Here is a 25,835-nt window from a genome sequence, read left to right on the forward strand (position 1 = left end):
CCACAATTTATAGTCAGTAAGAGTTGTGTGCAGCTGTAATGGGCCTCGTGCTGGGATGATAACCTTTCCAGAAGCCAGGTGGGGTTTGTGTCTGGACTTCATCACCAAACTCAGCCAAGCCGGGACACCAAATGACTTTTTCATGCAGCAGGTGGGAGCGTCGTGTCCAGCCTCAGACACTATACAGGGTCCACCTGTAGATAAGGAAATGAGTGGAGTGCCATGGGAGTCAAGAGGTGACAATCCATGCAGATGACACATCCCATCCCCTAAAAGCCTCGGGGGAGGCAAGCTGCTTTGCATTCCTGAGAGTAGCTCGGCTTTTCCTCAGTCAGGGAAGTGAGACAGCAATGCGAGTGAGGTGCCACAGAGTCTATGCCTGGCTTCCCTTCCGAGGGAAGGATAAAAGGGGAAAAAATCTGCTAGAAGCTTTCTCCCCAACCTCAGGTTCCAGGCTCGAACATAGACTAACCTTACAGGTGATACACAAGTGCCCTATGACCGAGGTACACCCCAGCTCCCGGGCTGGCTCCCCACGCCACCCCACCCCACCCCCATTAGTAACTGGATTCCACCCCTTTCTCTTGTTTTAAAGCTCTGTAATCCTTAATGGTATGGGAAATTCTTTCAGTAGCTAGGGACCTCTTGATATAAACTGGATTTATCGTTGCTGTGGCTCTGGTTGAGGCGGGGCACCTGCTGGGAGATGGGTTTATTGTTATAAATGACACGGGCAAAGATAACTTAGCTCAGGTCAGAGATTAGTATTTTACGTTAGGAAGGAGGAAAATATGAAGGGCTTCCACGTCTGAGGGCCTCAGAGCTGGGCAGTGGGACCGGGATCCTGCCTCAGAGGACGGATGTGTGTTTGTTCTCCTAAGATTTAGACATGAACAAGAGCATCTCGCAACAATCAAGCCTTAATCAGTTTCTGTCCTATACGTCCAGGACAGAAAATACTTTTCTGTCACAACGTTGCTAAAGTTAGTGCCTTTGATCTCACAACAAAGTGTTCTTCCTTTCTTGAAAACTGGTTGTAAAGAGGTGAGAACTGATGCACCCGGCAGTAGAAAATGAAGTCTGAAGTCAGCTCCCAATGCTATGTTCATCCCTTACAAACCAGCGCATCACGCATGCGCACAGGACACCTCCTTGATGTGGCCTGTGGTCTCTTGGAATAAGCAGCAAAGCTCAGAAGAAGCCCACAGTCTTTGCTGCGAGCCCTAGAGCCCTGGAGAAGATGTTTTCTTAGCAAAATGAAGCCCAAACTGTAAGGTTCAGGTTCACATCATTTAATAAGCTGTAGGTTGAAAGAAGCAGCTGTAAATTGTACTGTTCAAATGTACCAGGACCCAGAACCACTGTCCTTAAACCAGGTCACGTACAATAACTGCTAGGCATCAGACAAATCCCTCAGCTTCCTGCCTTTCTCAAGATGTCCCTGTCCCGTAGTTCCTACCAAGCTCAGAAATCTCCTAGATTCATTCCTCCCCTTAGATGACCTCCTGCCCTAACCTAGACACGGCTTCTATGAGTCTAGCATACAGCACCTGGTTTTTAGATAAGAACACTTACAAGTCAAACTCTCAAGAGAGGAAGTTTCCATTATTTGGGGAAAAAGATGTCATGTTCCACCTCGGGCCAGCTGGAATCATTATTAAAACCTCACAAAATTACCATGCAATAGGTGAACAGGGGGGGGGGGGCATTCAGCAAGTTGTCCACGCATCTGTGCTACCTATGTGCTGTGAGGGAGCAAATGGGGTACACTGTTAGCTCCACAGCACAGAAATCCTGTCTTTTGGAGATGAGGAATAGGGAGACCAAGAACACACCAAGGTTCAGGTGGTTTCTGAAGAAGTAACAAAATTCTAGGCCTTTAGGACGAGGCTTGGGAATGTGACCTTTGTGACTCATTGCTCCAAGGTATGCTAATCATACCTTGATAGCGACATTCCTTCCTCCACCTACCTGCTTCCTGGGTTCAAAGAGTGTTCATTCAAAGAAAGTCACCCTGACCAACTCCGGAAACTGCCATGCAAATGTGCTATTGTTAGGGGCTCTTAGAAACTGAGAGTTAACCGGAACAATTACCAGGTATTCTCTGTGACTCTTGTGACTTTGCACTTCCTTGTGACTCTTAAATGGTATCTTTGGTATTTTTCCAACAACGCCCTCCCCACTTCCTTGAGTTGTGGTTTCTTCCTTTAAATACCCCCTTANNCAGCTACNCGGGGCGCCATNGTCCTCTACCCCTGCGTGGTGTATGACCATGGGCCCGAGAACGCTCTCGAATAAAAATCCTCTTGCAGTTGCAGCAAGACCGTTTCTTGTGTGATTTGGGGTGTCGCCTCTCCTGAGTCAGTCCTCACGTTGTGGGTCTTTCAGTTTCTACGAGAGACTGACTGGCTGGACCTAAAATTCTGCCCAACTGCATTCAAAGATGTTCCTAATGCCACAGATGACGAAGCCAGGCATCACCATCAGGAGGCCACTAACCAAACTGTCCATGGAAAATACATAGTCTTGTGAGTGTAGAACCCTTAGACTGAGCACTTTCCCCATCCCCTGGCAATAGGAACCTCCAGGACGTTGACAGAGGCAACTCCATGCCTACATGACCCTAGATCCTAGCAATCTCAACTTGGAAACCAACTAGAGTATAGCAGGATCAATTGAAAAGTAAGTATGTTCTTTGCATATCTTGAATATTTGTGGGATCTCTAATTCAAAACCCATAACGCCAGAACTGAAGGGCCCATTCTTTATTACCAGTCTTTGTTTTCCAGCCAAGTTGTTATGGAACCTTCCACGAAGCCAAAAATTCCTTTTCCAGCAGCAGGCCCTCTCCTTCTACCTTTAACTTAACCACCTTTAAGTAAGACAGGACAATTTAGACCCAACCCTCCACTTCAACAGGCAAGAATTATTAGTAAGAGAGTGTTTGGTAATAGTTAAGAAAGCTAACAACTACAATGATCTCTTTCAGAGCTATCTAGTACATTAGCGTTAAGGCTCTGATGTTGAATTCCACACTGCACGCTGTTACCTTGACATGACACTATACTATACGTTACTAGTTTCAGGCCACCCGTTTGTTTACCAGCAAATCTTTGCTCTCACCTGCTTGTGGTCAGACCTTCCATTGGTACAGATGCTTTCCGGAAGCACCGCTCGGGCTTGAAGGAATTTCTGGGAAGGTAAGACTGATAGATGGGATAATTCTCGGTGTACTCGGAGAGAAGACATGTTTTCTCTGCTTTATCATAAATCTTCGTAGGGAGATGTGGACAGCGATGCCGCCTACAAAAGATACATGGGGAGTCTGCTTAGTTCCTTTCTTGACAGGAATACATGCAGTCTGAAAATTCTTGTCCTCCAAAATGTGATGCAGACTGGCTTCTGCCATTAAAATTCAGAATTTAACCTTCCTTTCCTCTATTTCACCATGTACATGTCAAAACTTAAAAGGTTGCCTCAACCGTTTAATCGAAATATGTGGATCCTAAAATTACATGCAAGCATGGCTGATGTTCAACTGTCAATTGTCGCACTGCTTGTGGAAGTGTTTAAAATGGTCTATACCATAATAAATGACTTTGGTGTCCAACTCTTCTGTGAGTCACCATACCCAACTGCCCTTCTGAGAAACCAGAGGTAGAAGTTGATCAGGCAGCTTCCAGATCCCTGACACAGGAGTCCTGTTATGCTTGGTCAGAAGCTGGACATGTCCTTGACCCTGTCCTGGTCACAGGCCGGGAATGCCAGAAAAGGGTTGTGGTTTGCTATCTTTCTCCTCCTGAGCGAGCACCCCTTCCTGGAAGCTTCACACACTAGGGTGCAACCTAAAACCCAGTGCAGATATCGATCCCCTCTGGTGAACAGCTTTGGAACTGGACCTCTGGGTCAACTTCAGCTCATGATCTTAGGGTCTCAGCAATTACAGTGGGAGAGGAAGAGTGAGTGCTGGGTAACTACATGAGGATTAGAAGCCTGAAGGCCATTGAGGTCCACCCTACACCCTGTCTGGAACACTAGAAAGGAAAATATCACAGAAGTCCCTCCTCACCCCCCCCCGACCCCCCCGTCAAAAGAAGGAGCTATACCTGTACTTGGTGGAAACAGCTGATCTTCTCCAAAAAGTAGAACATTAAAGAGAACCCTTCCTTCCCTTAGGAGTCAATCCAGAGAGTTGGAAAGATAGTTCAGTGGTCAAGAACACTGGCTGCTCTTCCAGAGGACCAGGGTTCGATTCCCGGTACTCACATGGCAGCTCACAACTGCCTGTAACTCGTTTTAGAGTCTCTGATACTTTAACAAACTTAGATGCAGGGAAAGAAAAATCAGTCCAGTTGGGCCTGTCAATCACCTAGCCAGGAGTCCATGGAACCACCCCTCTCAAGCTGACTTATCAGAAAACATGATAAAGAGATGAGAGGAATCCCCCTCAGTGAGATAATGTGTTTTCCCTTCCCAGAAGCCCCTCACTTTCTGACAGCTGCTTACAGAGCCTCCCTCATGGCTACACTGCTAAGCCTTCCTGCTTCCCTAAGTATAACCTCACCTTTTCCTACTTTTCTTTCAGGACTCGTCCAGAAGCCTAAGCATGCCTTCCCTGACCCTCCAGGCCTTCTCTTCTCCCTTCTCAAGGCGTTACTCCCTTTCAGCCACACTGCTGTTGCTAACCTCCAATGTAAAAGGCGTGGCTTCCGCTCCTCCCCTTCCCTATCTCCTGCCAAGATTCTATTCTTCCCAACAGATGTGCTCCAAGGCTCTGCTCTGGGCCAAACTGGTGAGATTTCTAACTGGGTTCCCAGGTCGGCTCAGAGTATCACCACTGCACACAAGTAAATCACACAGCCTAAAACCACCTGATTTCTTTACATTTTATTTATATGTCCAAATGGCATATGCCCATGTATATGCAAATGCACACTCATGCATGCATGTACAGAGGCCAGAGTGGGAGTCAGGTACACCATCATTTTTCTCCCTGTTTTTTGAAACCAAATGGCTGGCTATCTCAGTCCCCCAACCTGGAATGACAATTATGAGCAGCCATACCCAGCTTCACATGGCCATTGGGGATTCAAACCCAGTTTCTTGGACTTGCACAGCAAACACAATTGCTCGCAGAGCCATCTGCCCAGTCCCTACCTCAGTTCGGAAGTTTACAGAACCTGTGGCAAACAATTTTCACACAGCAATTCTGCTCATCTACTCTTTCCAGTCTCGTCTCAATTACTACATCCTCAGAAAAACATACCCTGGTTATCGTACACCCAAAGACATTCATTACCGCCCTCCATCTTCCTATCAAGTGCCCATCCACTTCCTCCAATCAACCTTCATTTGTTCATTGCTCACCTCGTCTTTCAGCCTCAGGACCTTTAGCTAACTCACTGCTACATCCCTGATACCTAATAGCCTGATTATTAGCAGTTAGCTAAAATATTGATTGATTGATTGATTGATTGATTGAAAGACTATGTGTAAAAATTAAATGACTTATAAATGAATACTATTTAAGCAGTAATTTATAGTGAGCCTTTCCCAGTTTACATACACATTAAAAAATGAAACTCTCTACTTATAGATGGGCAAAGGTCAGCTATTATAGTTTCCAAAAACTAAATAAGTAGTATATAACTTATGTGTGTATGCACACACAAAGCCTAAGAGCTGACAGATCATCAGATACAAGTATCTCAAGACAGAATTCTCAATGATTTCAAACTTAGACATACCAAGAAATAACTAACATTTTAACTTTTAAAAAAAAACTAGGTCTTGTTATATAACCCTGAATGACCTCAAATTCAAAATCTTGCTTTAGCCTCCCAAGAGCAGAGATCACAGGTGTGTGTCGGCACACACAGCTAAATTTTATATTTTAATTACAGAAATCAAGACACAACACTCTGGGATAGCACACGGGAAGCAGGATCAAAGAGGAGAGACCAGGAGTTTGTGGCTGCTCAGTGTAAGCCATTTCTGTCCATGAGGATTCAGGAGAGCAGAAACTCTCATTCTTTGCAGATAAAGATGTGAAAGTGGTATACGACGTGCCTGTGCTCAAGACACACAAGGAAAAGAAACTCAAACTTGGAGCCCACCTGAGCTACATGGAGGGACCCTTTCTCACTAAAATGGTAGACAGACAGATAAATATTTTTAAATACTCAGCTAGAAGAGCAGGCTTTGTAATGACTGACTTGTTTTGCAGTGTTCTACACAGAGCCCTAAGCCCTAAGTTCATGATTGAACTAAACCCCTAGCCCTCGGCTACTCAGTTTTCTGTCAATACTACAAACACCCTCCTGAGCGTTTGCCCAGTTGAAAAGTTGACATATATACTTTAACAGCAACTAACTAAAGGTGGTAGAATCTAACAGATAAAGTGTTGTATATCCAGACTCCAGCCGGGGAAGCAGACCAGTGCCCCTGCTCAGTCATCATCACAGAAGCTCTCTCCTGCAGCAGACAGGAAGAAATAGACCCACAGGCAGACATTACGAATAGAGTAATGTCACTCTAGGCCTAAAGGAACACTCAGGCCTAAAGGAGATGTCTCCATCAAACCCCTCCCCCCAGGAAACCCTGAGGAAGAGGAGGCAGAGTGTAAGAGCCAGAGGGCATGGAAGACACCAGAAGAACAAGGTCCTCTAAGTCAGCATGATCAAAGCTCATATAAACTTGCAGAGACAGAGGCAGCATGGGTCTGTGCCAGGTCAAGTAGATATAACTCAGAGTTACTTGGGAAAAGGGAGCCTCTTTGAATGATTGCCTCAAATCAAGCCCTGTGGGCATGTCTGTGAGACATTGTCTTGATTGATGGGTGACTTGGGAGGGTCTTGCCCACTGTATGAAACACCACCCCTAAGTACATGGGGCTGGGCTGTATTTAAAAAAAATTATCTGAGCCAATGAACAAGCTGGAAAGCATGGGCTCTGCTTTGAGTTCCTGCCCCAGCTTCCCTCAGTGATGGACTGTGGCCTGGAATGTGAGCCAAATAAGCCCTTTCCTCCCTAATTTGCTTTTGATCAGAGTATTTTATCACAGCAAATGAAAACATATGAGATCTAGACATTTGTAAAAATCAGCAGAACTAAGGCACAGGAAGCAGAGGCAGAAGAATAGCACATAAGGGGTCAGCCTGGGCTATACAGTAAAGCTCCATCTTAAATGCCAGAAGAAAACCAGAAGTAAGAATACAGAAAGCACTTGCTTTGATTAGCTGGTCAGTAATATTTGAGGCAGGCACCTGTTCTGTGGCCCTGGATGGTCTCTTACAAAGTTAAGCATCCTTCTGCCTTGACCTTCTTGGTGTCAGTATTATAGGTGTGTGATCCCACCACAGTTGGCAAAAAAGTAATATAAAATAATGAGAGCTGGGGTACACAGATCAGTGATGGCAAACCTGATTAGCATACAAGAGGTCCCAGGTTCAATTTCAAGTACCAGTAAATAATACATACGCATATACACATTATATATTTAATATATTTATTAAATAATGTTTAACTGATATATTTATTAAATGTAAATGTATTTGTATTTAATATATTTGTTATTTAGATATTTAATTTTAATTAATATTGAATAAGATTTAGTAAGATTCTCATTTTTGTTTATACCAAAATTGATTTATTTACTTATCATATGACAATGCTAATACAAAATGTTAATAAAGAGAAAACTAAGTACATAAGAAAGAATATATGGGACTCTGAGCTACCTAATTTCCTGTAACTCTAAGAATTTTCTATAACTTTGCCCTAGAGAGCAGTGTGTCGCTTTTTTAAGGGTTAAAAGGTGAGTAGGCTGCGTCCCAGGCAACAGTAGTCTGGTTGCCCCTGCTGTTAATTCAACAGTTTGCAGACACATTGCTGCTTCCACTGCTCTTCCATACATCTCTCTCTAATCACATGTGAATAGCAAGTACTTTTACATTACATCCCTGGTCATGTCGGTTTCATTTGTAAGGCTGTAAATAGAAAAGGCCTTAAGATGTTGTCTTGATTGCTGCTCATTTTTATCATAAAAAGCTTTGACTCATGGTAAATATTTGATATATTGTCTCCCAGCTTATGGATACATTCCAAAACCACCACCAGATGCCTGAAGCCATAGATAATGCTGGACCCTATTTGTACTCTATTTATGTGATCCATTCTTACCCAGGTATAAGTTTAATTTGTAAATCCAGCACAGAAAGGGGTTAGAAAGAGGTTAGCGATAACTGAGTATAGACCTCAGTGACCTCAGCATATGACGTTTTTTCTTCATTAAGTTGAGAACTCACCTTTACACTTGAGGAAACACCTTACTGGCTCCTTTGGTATATCCAGATGTTCTTATAGTTTGGGACTGTTATTAGGTAATATAAGGATTGCTGTGTATAATCCTTTCAATACCACAAGTTGATCTGATAGATGAACACTTAGCTAAACATTGGAGGGCAAGCAGCAGAGACAGGGTGGAAACACTGGATAAAGTGATGAGTAGTAAGCTGGCAATGGACTTAATCTCACTACTCAGAAGGGCATGTAATTTTAACTTGTGAGTGACTTCTAGAATCTCCCACTTAATATGGCCATACTGTATTCAACTGTGAAGTTACTGAAAATGCAGAGAAACCAGATGAGGAGGTCACTGTCTTCCTGTTTACAAGGAGATCTTCCACAGACCCTATATACTTTATGGTGTTAAATGATCAACAGAACTTTTTTAAGCACACATCGTTAGCATTTAATGTATAATATTAATCATATCTTATGCACATTCATAAAATAGTTAATAGCCATTGCATAGATGAGTTCACTCTAGAGAGAAACTAGTGTTTTCAAAATAAATGCTTCCCACTGTATATGAGATAGTATGCTCATTCCTGCGTTCATACTCAATCTAGTCATCTGAGTTCTCACTTTAAGCCAACCATTTTAGGACTCCTACAAACCTCAAACCAAAAGCCAGGAAGTTCAACTTAGCAAAAATAGCACTGCACATATATTTCACTCACACACTCTTGAGAGAAAAGTCAAGCTCTCACTGAGCCTAGCTTGAGCCAGGCATTCTCAATCTAACAAACTCTACAGGCAGAGGACGCTTTTCCTGCTTCAGAGGCCCTGACTTTTACACCAGTGAAATGTTCCTCTTGGCCTGTTGCTATTTCTCCTAAATGCAGTGTATTATAACCATTTATTCCAAAAGAAAAATAAATTTAATGGCAAAATTCTACAATGTGATCTATATCTTAAAGTGAATTTCAACGTGGCAATAAAGCTTCCGTACAGATTGAAGTTCCAGCAAAGGAAATGTGTATTGACATACATTTATTAAACAGGTTTTATTTATCACACGTACGAGTTAACTGAATATTCCTCTTACTTTAAATATCAAAAACTTTTGCTCTAAAATGTTTCATTTGGCAAGATATCCCAAAATTTGCAATAGTGGCACTTACAGCCTAGATGTAACCAACAGCTGTCTAATTGGACTGAAGACCCACTCAACAGGAGGGAATACATACCTGGAATTTTACATGATTACTAGCCCACTTCTTGTGGGTGATGAGGTCATAAACCCTAAAGGAGAATTCACTATTGCCAATTTCCTAAACCAGTGTAACTCCCAACTACACTCTAAATCCTTACTTGTATCCCACAGACAAATGTAGCTCTCCCCTTTCACCAAAGCAGCTTCTTTTATAGCAGACAGAGGCCGTTACAAAAGTATATAACTGGGGATGGAGAGATGGCTTAACAGTTAGAGCACTTGTTCTTGCAGAGAGCCAGGTTTGATTCCCAGCACTCACATGCTGGCTGATCACTATTAATAGCTATAGTCCCAGAGAACCTGATACCCTCTTTTGGCCTCTCCTAGGACCAGGCATACACATGGAACATATATGTACATGCATACATACAGGCAAAACACTTGTACACATAAAATAAATTAAAAAAAAAAACAATTTTAGAAATCTACAACTGGTCAACATGCAGGGGAAAATGTCTATGGGGTGCACATCCCCGGTTACTACATCTACTACTTAACCCTACACCTAAGATTCAGGGAACATTGGTTCATAAGGTAAGAAAAAGGTTGTAAAAGCCAGAGAGTCAGGATATCTCCCAAATGGTAGAGATTTCTATATATGGCAGGAAAGCCACTAAATCTTTTTTTTTCTTTTTTAATATTTTTATTAGGTATTTTCCTCATTTACATTTCCAATGCTATCCCAAAATTCCCCCAGACCCTCCCCCCGACTCCCCTACCCACCCACTCCCACTTTTTGGCCCTGGCGTTCCCCTGTACTGGGGCATATAAAGTTTGCATGACCAATGGGCCTCTCTTTACAGCTGATACATATGCAGCTAGAGACAAGAGCTCCGGGGTACTGGTTATTTCATATTGTTGTTCCACCTATAGGGTTGCAGTTCCCTTTAGCTCCTTGGGTACTTTCTCTAGCTCCTCCATTAAATCTTAACAACACAGTTTCTTAAACATGACCTGCGTATGATACCACCAGTTAACATACCACCTCGGATCAGGGAAATTTCACAAGGCTCCACCACTAGATGAGGAGCTATAGGTAATTAGTGGTGGCTGAGAGAGAATCAGTCTTCTCTCTGGTTGAGCTACTTAAGAGCTTGTCCAATCTCAACTGCTCAACCCTAAACACATGTGCATATAAACAACAATAAATGGATTCAGCAGTGTGTGTGTCACTATAATAATTCAATATAAGTAGCCATAAATCTGAGAGGGAGTCAGGGGACATGAGAGGAGTCAAAGGGAGGGGGGAGAGGGGGAAATACTGTAAATGTAGAACTCATGGATTATACTTTTAAATTTTTAAGTGAAAAAATAAATGTTTCATGGTCTAGGTTTGCTCAAAGGGTTCATATCTCCTTCATCTGCCTGTAGCATAGCATAGTCTGAGATCTCTCAAGACTCTGAGATCCATGTCTTTGATCATCTACATGCCCTTGGGATAAAGACTAAGCCTGAGGTCTCTATCCTGGAAGCTAGCCTAGCATCTGACAAATTCGAGTAATAGTTGAATGGGAAACAGAAGAAAGGCACTGCATAGGAGGAAGAACTGCTAAAAGGAAAATATGTTCAGGGCTGAAGAAATGGTGGTTGTTAAGAGCACTTGCTGCTCTTGAAGAAGACCCAAATTCAGTTCCCAGTATGCATGTCAGGCAGTTCACAATGGCTTCTAACTCCAGGAGATCTGATACCCTTTTCTGGCCTCCAAGAGTGCCCGCATCCACACAGACAGACAGACAGACAGACAGGCAGGCAGACACACACCTAAGGCATACATGTACTTGGGCGGGGGGAGGATATTTACAAGTCACCAGGAAAATAAAAATGACTCCTGTGCTCCACCTATAGCCTAAATATACAAAAAATTTAGATTCTTGTTTTTGTGGCATCTAAGCACATTTGTAGATCACCATTTCTGGGACATTTGAAAGTAGGTTTCATGACCATGACCCAAATTCCCGAAAGTCCTTCCAGTTGGGGCACTTATGTCATTGAACAGCTGCCTTGGTCACCTTGCTCTGGTGCCTACTCACAAAAGCCCAGATGGAGCAAACAGTGGGGGATGAGGGGTGTAAAACCAAGAGGGCAAAGGGGGTCTTAATTCAGCAGAACTCTCTAAAGTCTTTCCACTTGAGAGAGAAAAAGAAACAATCCTAGCTTACTCTGACACCTGGGAAAGGGTGTAGTAGAGACTTGATGAAAGTCACAAGAAAATTAATAATAGCTAATTCTGAACACTGGCTCCAAACTAAAGTCAGAACATTAAAACTGAGAAGGGGTATGAAAAATATTCAACCCAATGACTCATATGCAGATAACAATATTGCAGCTCAGAATAATAGACACAACCCAGCTGTGGATACAGTGCAGGTCCTATCATAAGGCACTCCCCCAGCATGCATCTGGCTCAAGCCATCTGTGACTCAGGTTACCCTACAATGGATGACAGGAGTTAGAATGGTTCCCTTGAATAACATCATTTACTAGAAATAAAATACAAACCACATATGTCACCTTACGTCTGTTGGTCACATTAAAATGGTATAAAGAAACAAGGAAGGTTTTACTTACTCAGCCTTTTCCAAAATCTCTCATCTCAACAAACCACCAGTATAAAAATTATTGTGCTATTTTATTTTATATTCTTCAAAATCCAACATTTATTGTACATTTACAGTGTATCTCAGTTTAGAGCAATCACATCGCAAGTGCTCAGCAGCCCCATGCGATAGTCGCTTTCATACTGGAAAGCACAGATCTAGAATCTGAAGGTTCAAAGGAGCTGCCAGCACACATAGGTTCTCAGTGCTTACTATAAATGTGGCTGGACACAAATGCTTACAAGTATTTGTGAACCATTCCTGATGGTTCGTTCCCACATTCTCAGCACTTAAGAGTCCAAGGCCACCTTCATCTACAAAGCAAGTTCATGGCCAGCCTGACCTACACTAAGCCTATCTCAAGAAAAGAAAATTTTGTTTTCTAATTTGCAGTTTGTTCCTTGAGTTCTCTAAAATGCCTTCATGTGGCATAGTCAAAAATACTAAAACACATGGAAATAAAGTTCTCCCATAGTTTAGCTCAACCTACAGCTTTGAGCTACCATTTGATGAGCCTGTATCACTCCCTACATTTGCTCTTCTCCTGTACCTTCACTTGTACAAAATGCTTCCTTTCAAAGGCCCTTCCTAGATGCCACCATATCTAAATATGTTAATTGTATGTTTCGTGGAAGAAGGGAGCCACAGCATGTGTGTGGAGATCAATGAACAACTTACAGAGTCTGATCTCTCCTGATAGGGAGCTGTGCTGATAGGGGCTCCAGGGATCAAACTCAGGTGGCCAGGCTTCGGCAGCAAGTACCTTTTACCCACAGAACACTCTTCCTAACCCATCTCCCTCCAGCTCTCCTCAGGGTTATTGATGAGCCCACTGGACACGGTCACTGACTCGGACACTCCTGCTCAGATGCTAAATAGTGCTATGTTCCTCTTTTTCACTTTTGCCATCTTGACTTCTCATCATCTAACATTTTCTATTTTTCACTGATATCACAAGTGTACATGTTTTGTGGGTTACAGACTATCTCAGTACATGTATACAATATACAGTGATCAAATCAAACTAACAGAAATGTCTATCCCCTCAAACATTTCTTTGTACTAAGAACATTCAAAATCCCCTCTACTAGTTATTGTGAAACATATAATTAAATATAGCTTATAAACCACAATATGACTGGCCCTGCCAAATACCCACAATAGTATAGTAGTGGCACTCTTATCTTGGGGTAACAAGTAGCTGCTCAATTGGTCTTAGGCCTACTACCCATGACTGAAGAAAATCAACCCCAGTTGGTATCGCTGCAATATAACATCCACACCTGGCTCAAGACACATTGAAAAGAAGGATCAGAAAGATTATAAGAGCCAGAGGACCGAAATGCCTGCTTCTGGAATGTCTTCTAGGCATGACAAGTGATACTGTACCCATGAAATCTAAACAGTATGGGAGATTAAACAAGACTTACATAATGACACCACCAGTCAACATACCAATTCAAATAGGGGAAATTTCACAAGGCCCCACCCCTAGATGAAGAGCTACAGGCAGTCAGTGGCTGCTGAGAAAAGGAAACGTTGGTCTTCAACATGGACAACCCCTCTGAAAGGGAATCCAATTGCAAATAGTCAGCCTAAACGCATAGACATAAAAACAATACTTAATGGGCTCAGTAGTGGGGGTGGGGGGAATATGTGCCTAAACACATAACAATAATAATTATAAAATGTGATGTCATAAAGTTTAGAGGGAGAAACACAGGAAGAGGAGAAGTGGTGAGAAAAAAGTGGAAATGTAACTGTAATACTCAAAAAATTAAAAATTTGGACAAAATAAAAGTCAGTCATACTTACCTGACTGGACAAGTGCCCTTTCGCCACCCTTTATCTCCTATGATGCTTTGCACAATTGTTCTTATGGTTATAACATGGCTGACAATACTCTAACAGGTTTCATGTATGGTGCAATTGTTATGCACCACAGGAAACGGTTTCTCTTTTTCCCAGATAATCTTCATACTATGAGGGAGACATTTCTTTTTTAATCCCAGCTTAGCAAACATGGAAACTGAGGCTTAGGAGATGCCATCTTACTCAAGTTCATGGCTAAAAGGCAATGTAGCCAAAGTGCTCTTAACTACAGCCATATGCCATATGGATTGATAAGGCATACTGTCCCTGGCTTCTTGGGTAACCCAAAAGGAAGTCAGTTCGCAGGCAAATCTTTGCCCTGTCCATCCAAGCTCCCTTCGCTATACTCAGTCTTCCATTGACACAGAAAATATCCCAGCACATACCAACAAGTACATACAAGTGCAAATGCTCTTGAAAACCCTGGGACTTCCATTACTTTGTAAACAGGAGACTGTCATTAAAGTAATCGCAGCTACAGAAAAGAATACAGACGGCTAGATCATGAAGGACCCTGGAGATCAGCCAGCCTCTCTGCTTCACCGTGCAGATGTAGATGCTGAGACTCAAAGACATTGCGTCCCAGCCTGGGGTCATACAGCTGGCCAGCAACAGCCTCCCTCACAGCCCTGTGTCACCTCCCACATAAACTGGCTTCCACTTTCTATCCAATTTAGAACTCAAAGTTCAAGCTCTTAAAGGATTTGCAGTCTGTTTTTCCTTTTTCCCAGTAGACTGAAGCTTGTGAGCTATCACAGCTGCTGGGGGATGAGGGAGGGGGAGGGAGGACCCAACACTTGCTGCTGCAGGAAATATATTCTCAGTGCGGTGGGGACAAGGATCTCCAAACCTCAAGCCATAACACAGGATAGCTTAGAATGATTCTAGGGTGGCTGAAGAACAGAAGCTGAGATACTAAAGGCAAGGTCTCCAGATGAGAATTCAAAGTTTTCTTCTCTTTATAGTTCCAGAAATCCAGGCCCACTGACAGAACCAATACTTCCCAAAAGATATGTCAATTAATTAGCAGCAGGAGTTCATAAGCCGATATCTACTGATTCCTCTTATCTTTATGACATACCCAAAGACAAGGATCAAGTGAAATGGTTTTACAGACTCAAAAACAGATACTTTTTACATTTTTATTAGCATATATTAACCATGTATTATAATGTGTTTATAAATATATATATATATATTTGACTATCTTCACCCCCATTGACCCACTTATCCCCTTTTCACTCCCACCAATCTCATTCCTCAACCCAATTAGTTCCCTTCTATTTCTATTTCTATTTCTATTTCTATTTCTATTTCTCTCTCTCTCTCTCTCTCTCTCTCTCTCTCTCTCTGTGTGTGTGTGTGTGTGTAACACATGAGTTTCTTAAGGGTTGCTTTATAGGAACAAAACTGAGTGGTTATTTACCAAAGCATTTTACCAACAGTTACACCACTGAAGAAAGTGTGTCTCTCTTTCCCAGCAACAATTAACTGTCTATAGATCCTCAGGGAAGAGTGGGACCCCAACAGCTTCTCCTCCCTCCACAATAGAACAATGACAGGCCCAGTCTTGTGTTGGTCCTGTGCAGGTATCACTGCTTCAGGATATTTGATCAGATTGTGAACCCCAAGACTGTGAACTGGACAAACCTGTTTCTTGTGGTGGTGTGGTTCAGCCCTAACACACACATTTAACCTAAGAGCTAAACAAAATCAAGAGACAGAGCAAGCTACCATTTGAACAGGTGTGAACATTTAAAAATCCCAGGAAAGAGAAAGGAGGATCTTGAGTTGAAGGGTACTTAAGACAGCCTGGGGAAGGAAAAGAGGGTTTTTTTTTTTTTTTTTTTTTTCTTCTGGGACCTCAGTGGAGTAGGGAAGTGAGCTGGCTCCTTTCTCTGCCTCTCTGATTTAGCAGGCTTTCATCACAGCATCTGGCTCCCAAGTCTCCATTTGGTAAATCAAATGTTTGGTATTTCATTTGAATATCACAATTGCTCTGAGTGCAAGAGTGCATCCACTGCACCATGCCTGGAAGACGGTGCTCGACTCTACTCTCCTCCACCCTCCACCCTCCACCTCTTATAGTCTTTCTTCCCCCTCTTCCATAGTGTTCCCTTGGCTTTATAGGAGGTGATATTGAGGTCTCATTCATATAGCTAAGCATTCAACAGAAGACAGCTTGTGAACATACATATGCCTCATGATGATCTCCAGACAATACTCCGATTACTCCCTCCTCTCACCTTGCCTATAGATTTTTTAAGCATAAAAAATACAAATAACTCTGGCGAATACTCCATCCACATGACAGTGAAGGATCTGGGTTTACAAACTGGAACACTTTAGTGGTGGTTAAACCTTCAGGGGACCATGTCCTGGATAACAAAAAAGCACATCAGAACCCTTGCATATGTTGAAAAACACATAACCTTAAAGATTACCTAGTGAAAAATTTAACAACAATTTGCAATAGAAGGACAAGTCTTTGGTGGAAGAAAGGGACCAGGAGTATAGGACAGGAGTGGCAAGATGTATTAATAGGAGACTGAATATGAGAAAGTTACCAGAGGATAACTTTTGGGAGTTGGTTCCCTTCTTCAACCATATGAGTTTTGTAGATTGGCCTCATGTCATTAGTACCTGCAGAGAAATCTCAACAGCTCTCAGTAAGCATTTTTAAAAATGTTCAATATCTGGGCTGAAGAGATGGCTCAGCAGGTAAGAGCACTGCTTGCTCTTCCAAAGATCCTTGGTTCAATTCCTAGCAACCACCTGGCGGCTCACAACCATCTGTAATGAAAGCTGATTCCTCTTTTGCTGTACATGAAAACACTCATATACATAGAATAAATAAATAACATAAAAAACAAAGTATTCGACAGCATTGGCCATCATGGGAAGGCAGATTAACACTACTTGGAGATTTCAACTCAGGCAAAATGGCTAATGTCAAGAAAACAAATGACAGCAAATGTTGGTGAGGAGGTGAAGAAAAAGGAACTTTGATCCACTGTTGGAGGAAGTATAAACTGAAACCACCACTGTCTAAATCTCAATTTTGTTAGACTTGTGAATATCTCAAAAAAATAAAAATAGAACTACTCTACAACTCAGCCATACCCCTTATGGCATACCCAAAGGATCTCATATCCTACTGCAGAGATACAAACACATCCATGTTCACTGTGGCTCCATTCATACATAGTTAACAATCAGTCCACGTGTCTAGCAATTCATGCATAGATAGTGAAAATGCAGTGCATAGACAGTGAATTTTATTCATCTGTAAAAAAAAAAAATCAAATCATGAACTCTACAGGAAAATGGTGGATCTGAGAAGCTATATAGGAAGTGACATAGGCTCAGAAAGAAAACTGTGACACATGATCACTTGCATGTGGATCCTGTCTTCAAACTGAGATGTTTGCTCTAGAGTACCTGGAGAGCTCAGAAAGCTAGAAATCTAGAAAAGCCACAAGAGGTGGAAAGGAAGAGGTCTGAAGTGGATGATGAGACACAATACATGTGATATAAAAGTAGAGAGAGGAAACCCCAGGAATTAAGAGTTTAAGCAGGGATGGGGATAGAGGGTTGGCTAAAGGAGATGGTACAGTGTCAAAAAAAAAAAAAAAAAAAACTAAGGATTAACAGAAAAACTAAGGATCTTACTGAAGACCAGTTGTTTATAAGCCAGTTAAAATACTTAAGTTTCTAAAAAGAACTCATTTAAACAGAGATATCCTGTGTGGGTAGATAATGCTGGTCCCAGCATACATGGGTTATTAAAAAATCCTAGTGCCAGGCACAGGATACCTCCCTATGAGTTATTGGTCAAAGGTGGTTAGGATCTCGCAGGCTCCCAACACAGTACAAACCACTGCCATTGCTCTCGGTAACCCCCTGCCCTCTATAACAAGATGGTAAGACCCTATTGCTGAAGACACACTGTGGTTGCAGAACCTAGAAAAAGCAACGTACAGCTGACCTGAAAACTTCTCCCTGCTGGGAGGTGTTACATAGTCTGCCAGGGCAGAAAAGACTTCAATAGCCTTACCCAGCAGTACCTACTACAATAGCTACCTGCCAACCAACATGTGCCCACTGGTGAAATAGTAGCATGACCTTTAGGGAAATACCAAGCTGCCTTCTGATTGGATAAGAGGCCTCCTCTACAGGAAAGAATTAGTGCTTAGTGGTGTAACCTGATCAAAGCCCATAGCTTCCCTTAGGGAAGTTTCAAGTCCTAGAAAGAAGCCTACTACTGTTTTACAGGCCACCAAACTGCCTTCTAAATTTTACTTTCATACAAATAGATTTGTGCTGCTCTCAACATTGGTCACAGAAGCTCCATCTTGAAATGCACAGAGACTGATAACTGGTCCAAGCGCTGAAAATGTGTGACTACTGAGTGCTTAGGCTTAAAAGAGATATCTAAATCACCCCACAACTATCACCACCTTCACAGAAAAGAGAACAGACAGAAAGAGAGGAAAGAGGATGGAGAGGAAGGCTATGAAATATGTGGCTATATAATGCATGAAATCACTGATGCTATGGTTCATGGACAAGATCTGCACAACACTGAATCAATCAACATTCCAGCCTGGATAGAGGAGGGACTCACCAAGGGCCCACCACTAGCTAACGAGTTGTTAGCAACTGATAGCTACTGAGGAAGAGAGAGTGGGTCTCTTCAGGGATATGGCTGCTCTTAGGTTGTTCATGTTCCAGTGGATGGTCCTTTACCTATGCAGATGCAGACCGCAATAACTGGACTTGTGCTATTGAAGAAGGAGGAGAAGATGATGGTGATTATTCTGGTGATGCTAGAGAGGGCATACATCACTGCAAGTGGGCTTTGAGGGTTCAAAGTCTCATATACACCAGTTCTCTCTGTGTGTGCTTGCCACCGAGGGTGTGAGCTCCCAACTTGCTGTTCCAACTGCCACACCTGTTGCCTGCTGCCATGTCTCCCTGACAAGATGAACTCTTATCCCACAGGAATGATAGGCCAAAATAAGCTATTTTTTTTCTATAAGGTGACTTAGTCACGTTGCTTTGCCACAACAATTGAAAAGTAACTAATATAGAGGTGCAAACAATACTCCCACTAGCAGAGGCCACCACCTGGCTTACGCCCAGTTAGTAGGCTCTGAGGTCACACCAGGTTTAAGGACAAAGAACACTGGGTTTTTCAGCTATGTCTGTTGAGGGCACCAAAAGGAAGGGGAGAAAGAAAAAGAAAAAAGAAATCCTGGCAGAGACGTCCACAGGCTGCTGAACATGAGGACCTGAAGGAATAACAAGTTTGGAAGACATCTGGACTGACAACAGAGCCATAAAACATGGATGAAGTTGCCAAGAAGGAAAAGGATTAAAAACAAAGCTTTATAGAGAATACCATGCTTAAGAACAAGAAAAAGCGTGTTGGAGTCTGTAGCTTAGTTTTTTAAAAGAGAAGAAAAGAGGATGTGAAGTTGGAAGGTGTAAAAGGGCTTGGGGATAAATGTAATCAAAATACATTGTATATATGTAAATTTCACAAAGGATAGATATATTTAAAGATAAAAATATCAAGCGGCAAAAGCAACAAGTAGAGTACAAGCTCAAAAAAAAAAAAATCACTGATGAGGACCACAAGAAATGTTGACTAAGCCATGCTCATCACAGGACAGTGGTTTATAAAGGAGTCAGGCCATTCTGCAGGGAGAAAAGCAGATGGGCAGATAGACATCAATGGAGTGAGAGCATGGAGGTGCAAAGCTACCAAGAAAAGGGAGGTGAATGAGGTTAGAGAGTCTGAACAGAGAGGAGGCAAGCCAGATAGAAGGATCTAATCTTCAGTGAAAAAAACAAATCAAATCAATCAAATTGGTAATTACCCCAGGCTGATGAAGTGCGCAGGCACGCTCAAGGATGCTGGCAGTGGCTTGAATCTAGATAGGAACTTAGGTTAGGCACCTGAATTAGTTAAAACTCAATAAACATGCCCGAGGGTGTACGCACTTCAGCGCACAGTTTACTTCAAAGGGGAGAAAAGCAAGCAGCTGTTGTGCTCTAGGTTTTGAAATTAATGCAGAACTACTCAGAGGAAAGATTTACTGATCTCCGTGATTTACCTGCAAATCCATGAAATGATAGATTGGGAGAACGAAGGAGGGGGTGAGCAGGAGAGATGTTGTCAATGTTGGGAGCCGTTTATTTTCAAATCCTTTTGATTTTTGCTGTATGTTTACAATTGTTCATAGACCACTGGAGTTTTGAAGTTTTGTTTCTTTAATCCCTGGATTTTTAGATGTGATTGTGACTGTGTACGGAACTGTTCCTCTAGCGAAGCATGAGGAGAGATGCAGTGGTGAAGTGACATGATGGACTGGAATAGACGGATGGACCAAATGTGGTCAGACTCATCACTCACTGCCTATGCTCAAGAGCCAGACTTGGTGGGGGGCTGTCCCCCTGTTCTCTCTGCTTTGCAGATTTAAATTCTTCCAAATTAAGGAAAAAATTAAACCAGATCCCTGAGAGCTTGTGCCTACACAAACAAGAGTGTATCTGCTGAAGCAAGTGCTTCCCTCGAGGCCAATGGGGCTTCGGTCCAACCACCTGGGACAAAACAGGCCCTTGATTTAAACTGATGATAAGTGCAGAGCCAACAGCCAGAGGAAGCCTGTTTCTCACACTCTGAAGGTGCCGTCAGCTGCGCTGGGCTTGTTCCCACATGGTCTGTCAGTATCCTCCAGCCAAAACGCAGCAAGCCTACATACTTGACTAGAGTTTTACTCTCTTCCCAAAAACCTCAGGACCTTGTAAAATCTGGGAAAACCCTACAGCTATGGTAAACACATCTTTTCAAGGCTTTCCTTCAGGCACCGCAAATACACACCCAGGCCTCTTTGACTCCCTATTTGAAAACAAAAGACTCTCCTAGACTTGCCAACTCACCACTATGTATGCCTACCTTGACACCTGAGATGACTCTCATCAGAACATTAGTCCTATAATACTAACAGCTGTTGCTTATGGGGCTGTAGAGATGACTCAGTGCTAAGGAGCACTTGCTGTTCTTCCAAAAGATTTGAGTTTGGTATCTAGTACCCATGGAGGAGGCCCATAACTACATATAACTCCAGCTGCCAAGGGTCCAGTACCCTCTTCTGGCTTTGGCAGACACCTGTGCGTGTGTGGCTCATACTCACACAAACACACACAAAAGTAAAAACAAACCTTAAAAAAGATAATGTCCCCCAGACTAGGTTCATACTAAATGGAAAGGTATCTTGCTTACCATTAAATAACCAGCTAAGCCGATAGCTGGAGCACACAAATATTAGTATTTGGGAACAACAATTTGTAAAACATCCACAGTTTCTACAGCTTTGCTATGCTGTTTTGTCTCATTCTTTGTGCAGTTCTGAGATCTGAGTGGGCATCAAAGCTTAACAAGTAAATGTACATACACTACCATGGCCATCAACACCCCAGCTAAGGAGGCCAGGCCAAGTGTGTTAATGTCATAATCAGTATTATATAACAATCACCAACAAAACTAGAATTAATGACTGAGTCTGGCTGACTCTTAATGCCCTTTCACCGTACCCAGTGTCATTCTGAGGAATGTTCAAGGGCATTTCTCAGAATATGATGCCCTTTGGCATGAACATTAACCAGAGCTGGGGATATGTGGTCTCTGCCTAAGTTACCAATGAATGGAACCTGATGATTGGGGACTTACTTGGAAAGCAGGGAGAACAAACAGTTGAATAAATGCCACCATCCATAAAACCCCAGATGTTTGGCTTGCTGTGTCAACATGTTAAATGTCTCATATAATTAATTCAGGTAAAAAGATAACTGTTGCGCTAAACACCACATTAATCTCTGGCAACCACTCGGCATGAATTTTCTTGATAATTTCTCCCACCCCATGGGCCCTTTTCCTCATCTTGATTAAAGAACAAAACTCCGTACTTCTGGAGCTCTCTGGGGCTACACAGGGACTGGCTAGGATCACCCAGCACTGTCAGCATGGAGGTCAGATGACCCCAAAAAGGAGTTCATGAGATCTCTCCTCCTTCTCTGGTTCCTGAGTCTAGGGAGATAACTGAACGTTCTGGGTGACTTTATAAATAAGGACTGGCCGGAGGCTGTCTTCACTATTGGTGCTGTCCCCAACAGATGAGCATCTAAGCTCAGTGGAGACACAACCATCCATTTCTGCTTGTAGTTTCAAAGCTGAACCAGCAGCAACTTGAGTAGAGCCCAAAAGTCCTGAAAGTGCCATTTCATGGGCAGCTGCCACCATCTTCTCCTGAAAAGAGTCTAGGGGTCTGTGCATCCCCCTGTCTCAGGGTCTGTAATCCCTCTCTGGGGTACCATCATGACTATGATACCTTGTATAATCACCGAAAGGCCTAGGAATCTCTGAGTGCCTTCAAAGTTACTGATCGTGGTGCTAGAGAGATGGCCCAGCTGTTGAGAACGTTGCTGCTCTTACACAGAAGAGTGGCTTAGGTTTCCAGCTCTCTACCATATGTTACTGGCCGTTACAGGATATCCAGTGCCCTGCTCTGGCTTCCTTGGACATCAGGAACACCTGCAGTATACTTGTATACATGCAGGTAAAACATAAAGTAAAAATAAATCTAAGTTATTGATTTCAAGCAGTTTAGCAGACATTCCATTGTATCTATTGACTTATGGATATGCCCAATGGCGGTACCTTCATGACCACCATGTCAGATTTCATATTCTCAATGTCTTTCCCTCTCTAAACATGGGCTCTGTCTCATACTGTAGGCAACAGAGAGAAATGGCTTTCTCCACACACCCCTAGCCCAGTCTGATCATCCATAGCTCTTCTACACAGCAAGTGCCTTTTCTCTGACCAGCCACAAAAAGAAAGAAGAGAAGAGAAGAGAAGAGAAGAGAAGAGAAGAGAAGAGAAGAGAAGAGAAGAGAAGAGGAGTACCTGCCTAACAGCAAGTGGCAAACCCAGGCAGGCAAACAGAAAGTTCCCAATCAATCAACCAACAGCTAACTCCAACAGTGCAGATTTCTATAGTGTTCATGAGCCAATGGTTACTATCATTAACTTAACAGTCCCCATACCCCAGTGCTGTTTGCTTCACTTCTTGAAACCTTCACAGTATCTATTGATGGCCAGATTTCCAAAGCTGCTGTAGCTGCCATCAACAAGTTCTTAGCATCATATTCCTCTCTACCTCCGTAAAGAGTTTCAAAAATTGAGCCAAATCTCCCATAATGTCATTAAACTGAAAGAAAAATAATTTAACAATGAATGGAATGATTTTAGGAAAATAGTCTTATTTCACTAAATTTATTCCTTTGAGTAAAATAAATACTTTTAAAGAAGCATTTGATTCTTAGGGATTAAAGTCACTGTTATAAGACACCCCTTACCATCAACCCCCAAGTTTAATTATTACCACAGCTGAACAGATGGAATGAGATTAGTTCCCTGTGCTATGAAGTCATAATTCAGTATGTCAAAATAGTCTCTGATTTTATTAAAGATTTTTTTTCTTCTGTCTCTCCCAAATATTTTGCCTAAAGGAAATCTTTGTAAGTCACTCCCTCCCAATTGTACCTTCTCAAAATATTACCTCTGAAAATAAATGTTTACCAGGGATTTAAGCTCCACTCATTCATTAGAAGACAGCATTATAAAATATAAAGGCAACATACTTTCTTATCTACAGATATCCTGCTTTATGCTAAGTGACCAATCACCAAAAGAAAGAACCAGGCTGGCCTTTGTTTAACGCCCACACAGGATTTTGGCCTAAGGAAATGAGTGTGTGTGTGTGTGTGTGTGTGTGTGTGTGTATACATGTATATGTATATGTATATGTATATGTATATGTATATGTATATGTATATGTATATGTATATGTATATGTATATGTATATGTATGTTAATTATACATATATATTAGTTTTAGCTAAAATGGGAACTTGACAAACCCCTCAGGTTTCTAAAATAACACAAAGGATTTAAAGAGTATGTCTTACTAGATCCTCCAGATGTTGGCAAAGTCCTAGAGAATAAAGAGGCATTAGGAGAGAAGAGGATGATTGTGGCACTTATGATTTCTGGTAGAATATAAACCTTCTTTCTGAAAAGATTCACAAAAGTAAAATTCTCAGCTATCGATGATGCAGAGAGTTAATCCTCTTCTCTTTACCTCAAATCATTGAAAAGGCAAACACCACCTACTTCTATTAGACCTGCTGAAAACTTCTCAGGAGCTCTTTGCCCTTTGTCCATAAATATAGGTTATACACCAATGAGTTGGTTCACTTTCAAGAACAACATCATAAATAATTGACAGCTACTGAGCACTGCTTGTGTACCTGGCACAGTCCTTCGTCGTTCATCTGTATGAACCTAATCACTACATTAAAATCTGCTTAGACTAGAAGGCTCAAAATCTGAAGCTGGGAGTCTCTATGAAGGACTGTCATAGAACCAGGTCTGCTGTAGGCACACACAAGGACATCCATGATGATATGAACTTGGGATATTTCCACTGAGCCTGTAAGCAACCCCTAGTCAGAGTCCCCCAGATTCTACAGAACCCCATCATTTTGCCCATACTCTGTCCTTGTTTTTTCCCTTACCCACCCTACCCACTTATCTCGTCTGCATGTCCTGGCTACACTATGACTTAACTCTTCCAGGATCTATACCACAAACATTTCCAACACAGACTGTACACCAGGCAATGCCCCCTTAAAAAAAAAAAAAAAAAAAAAAAAAAAAAAAAAACATTGCCAGTAGCCTTGAGTTCTCAAAAATCGCTATCTACTTGCTGGGATCAGAACACAAATATACAATGCCCCATTATAAAGAAATTTATGGAATCAAGAGTCAGGTCTTGGAATATGAATTACTCCCAAAAAAGGATCATGTGTCCCAGTTGGCAGGACTACTTTGGAGGTCCTAGGAATTTTGAGAGATGGGGCCTAGCCAGGTGTGGTGATGCACACATTGAATTCCAGCACCTAGGAGGCAGAGGCAGGTGGATCTCTATGAGTTTGAGGCCAGTTTGAGTTATGAAACAAGCTCCAAGCCAGCCAAGATTGCATAGTAAGACCCTGTTTTCCTTGAACAAAAATAAACAAAAAATAGGTAGGACCTAACTGGAAAAAAAGAAGTAGGTCACTGGGGCCAAATTCTGGGAGAATACATCTTGTCCTGCCCCTGCCCACCCATCCACCAGTCACTCTCTGTTTATGAGATGGATTAAGCCACATGCTTTTAAAAACAAGAGGTTCTGTCTCACCAAAGGCACAGAACAGCTGGACAGAGCCAAAGACCACTGACTGAAACCTCTAGAAACCAAGAATCAAAATGAATCCTTCCTCCCTTAAATTGTTTGCTTGGCTATTTCATCACAGTGACAAGAAGTTACCAACAGAAAACAGGCAAGGAAGTGGAGATGGCTCAGTGGTTAAGAGTGGACTGCTTTTCCAGAGGACTTGGACTCAATTCCCAGCTTCCCACACGGTGGCTCATAACTGTCTGTTACTCTAGTTCTGGGTGGAACCTACACCGTCCTCCAGGATCTCTGAGCACAAAGAGCACACACAGTACACATATACACACACAGGTGAAACACCCAGTGAGATAAAAATTAAATTTGGAGATGGAGCTCTTCCGGTCAGAAAAACACCGGGGCAGCTAGGGCGCAGGGTCGGCTGACACTCGCCAGCTACCCACAACACCCGCCACAGGATCTTAAGACTGTAGGATCAAGAATATGCGGAGAGCTCTTCCG

At 42.3% G+C, this 25,835-nt stretch overlaps 1 protein-coding gene across 1 annotated transcript in view; it reads right to left on the reverse strand.

Moving 5' to 3' along the window:
• Saxo1 (stabilizer of axonemal microtubules 1) overlaps positions 1 to 25,835 on the reverse strand; it is a 100,299-nt gene that overhangs the window by 29,477 nt on the left and 44,987 nt on the right. The window contains exon 2 of the mRNA XM_021160759.1: positions 3,124 to 3,303. Coding sequence (XP_021016418.1) covers positions 3,124 to 3,303 — 180 coding nt within the window. The remainder of the gene's footprint in view (positions 1 to 3,123; positions 3,304 to 25,835) is intronic.

The sequence above is a fragment of the Mus caroli genome, chromosome 4, assembly GCF_900094665.2.
Source record: "Mus caroli chromosome 4, CAROLI_EIJ_v1.1, whole genome shotgun sequence".
Taxonomy (NCBI): Eukaryota; Metazoa; Chordata; class Mammalia; order Rodentia; family Muridae; genus Mus; species Mus caroli.